This window comes from Aplysia californica, unplaced genomic scaffold, assembly GCF_000002075.1.
Source record: "Aplysia californica isolate F4 #8 unplaced genomic scaffold, AplCal3.0 scaffold00052, whole genome shotgun sequence".
In the NCBI taxonomy this organism is placed as follows: Eukaryota; Metazoa; Mollusca; class Gastropoda; order Aplysiida; family Aplysiidae; genus Aplysia; species Aplysia californica.
Window position 1 is genome coordinate 1,980,380 of NW_004797322.1, and position 1,960 is coordinate 1,982,339.

A 1,960-nucleotide genomic window follows, 5' to 3' on the forward strand; every position below is an offset into this window, starting at 1 on the left:
AGACATGGAATAATGAGTAATTTTTTCCTTTATTTCTTTGTTTCTTTGTTACAAGTAAATGTAGCTATAGCTTGTTCACTTTCATCTGACCGCGGTTTAAGACAAGATAAAAATCAAACCACTCTGTTTAAACTTCTCAGATCTTTGTATACCGGTCTAAAAGTTGGATGACCACCAGAATGTAAAAGCCCATTCATAAAGTTCACTGTAAACTAAGGTTCAGACACATTTTCTTTTATTGGGGTTGTGTGTTACTACTTAAATTTATAATTAATGCTTTATTCCAAGGGTCTTTGCTTCACTATCAAAAGCCAAGGAGAGATGAAGAGTTTATAATGATAACCTTAAAAAGAAAATAATTTTGTCTCTACTAAAGAGCTGCTTGCTATTCAAATGTTAGAAAAATCTATGAAAACCAGTTTGGAGAAAAAAAACATGTAAAATTGCCTGCTATTCCCGTGTCCTCCCAAATGAGAGGCCTCACAAAAGCCTCAAAGGAATCCACCTGCCTTGAGGTCATCAAGTTGATATCTGACAACACCAGAAAACTTGTCGGCCGGCGCAGTGCCATTCCTGTGAAGTTTCTCCGATGACTTCACAGATGTTATATTACATTCTGTATCCCTCTTCTTCGTTTTCATCAGAAAGTTGTTTTTTTATGTTCACAAGGAAAAAGGAAGTGGTGTTTCAATCATATTGAGCTGTAGCAATCATTGCCATGTTTGTTGTAAGATATATCAAAAGAGTACAGCTACAAATTGCAAAAAAAATACTGGCACTCACGAAAATGATAGATGGACTCGCCCATTCTCAAGACAGTTGTTGTAATCCTCTTGGTGGGCTCATAGTTCTTCCAGAATATTGGTATGTGTATGGACATAGGGAGTCAAATTTTCACACGAGTGCTTCTCTCCCTTTCTTTTTTGAAACTCAGAACACATAAGCTGATAAATATTAAAACTAATCATACATCTTCAGCCTTTTTGTTTATTTTTTAAATTGCACGTGCACTGACTACAATCCAAATTGGCCAGAGGACTGACTGGTAGAGTAAAAACCAAGCCGTACTTCTAAACTTACATTCAATACACCTGAGACCCGTCAAATCAGTCCGATGTCTGAAGTGTTTTTTTTCAAAAAGTACGTTTAAAGGTGCCAAATGCTTACTAAACTTGACCACAATGCACCAATATGCAAGGAACAATGATCTCCTGTTTCTTGTTGACATTATTCTTAACATAAATAACGTGTATTTTGAGGCAACATAAGCAGAGAAAGTAAAGAAAGGTAAGGAAAATCCTGTCAACTTGCCAATGTCAATCTTGCGGTTTATAGCCACCTAAGCCATACCTTAACAACTACAGGTACTCACCAGTCTGCTGAAGCCGCCATGAATAATTGCTACTCCTCCTGGGTAGTCTGAAACCTGAGGAAAACAAGAAAACAATACAACAACTCTATATAGTCAGTATTGTTTGTTTGTTAGTAAGTGTGTTATGGCACTTGAAACACAATAAGGTCAATAAGTGCTAAAGATGAGAGGTGTTACAAGAGAGAAACAAAAGCAAAAAAGGAGAAATAATAACAAAAGATGACTAAAAGGAAAGTAGGACCAAACCACACCAGAGCACCCGCCAATCATCCGCAAACAGTCACTATGGATGCTACCTCATTTTTATTACTTCTAAATTATACAATCCTATTATAAAGTAATTTTAGGGGGTAAAAACGAAAGGGGGGGGGGGGGAATCCTATGAAATTATACACTTTTCACTAGGGCTGGATTCTGCTCGGTTAATCGAAGGATTGTAAAGCAGTGGAAGTCTTGCGCTAGAGTCTTGCGAGCAGGCTTGTGGTTTGATTTGCCTCCCGCTTGCTACCGGAGGGAACTTCCGGTGAGTTGTGACTCGCGGACAGTCCTGCTGTACTGTGTCGTGACGTCGCGAACTCTCGTGGCAGT

At 38.3% G+C, this 1,960-nt stretch overlaps 1 protein-coding gene across 2 annotated transcripts in view; it reads right to left on the reverse strand.

Moving 5' to 3' along the window:
- The window catches only part of LOC101847707 (dnaJ homolog subfamily C member 13), a 336,952-nt gene that overhangs the window by 276,582 nt on the left and 58,410 nt on the right, over window positions 1-1,960 (reverse strand). For both annotated transcript variants that reach the window (XM_005092779.3, XM_005092778.3), the window contains exon 6: window positions 1,373-1,426. In XM_005092779.3, the coding sequence (XP_005092836.1) occupies window positions 1,373-1,426 (54 nt within the window). The remainder of the gene's footprint in view (window positions 1-1,372; window positions 1,427-1,960) is intronic.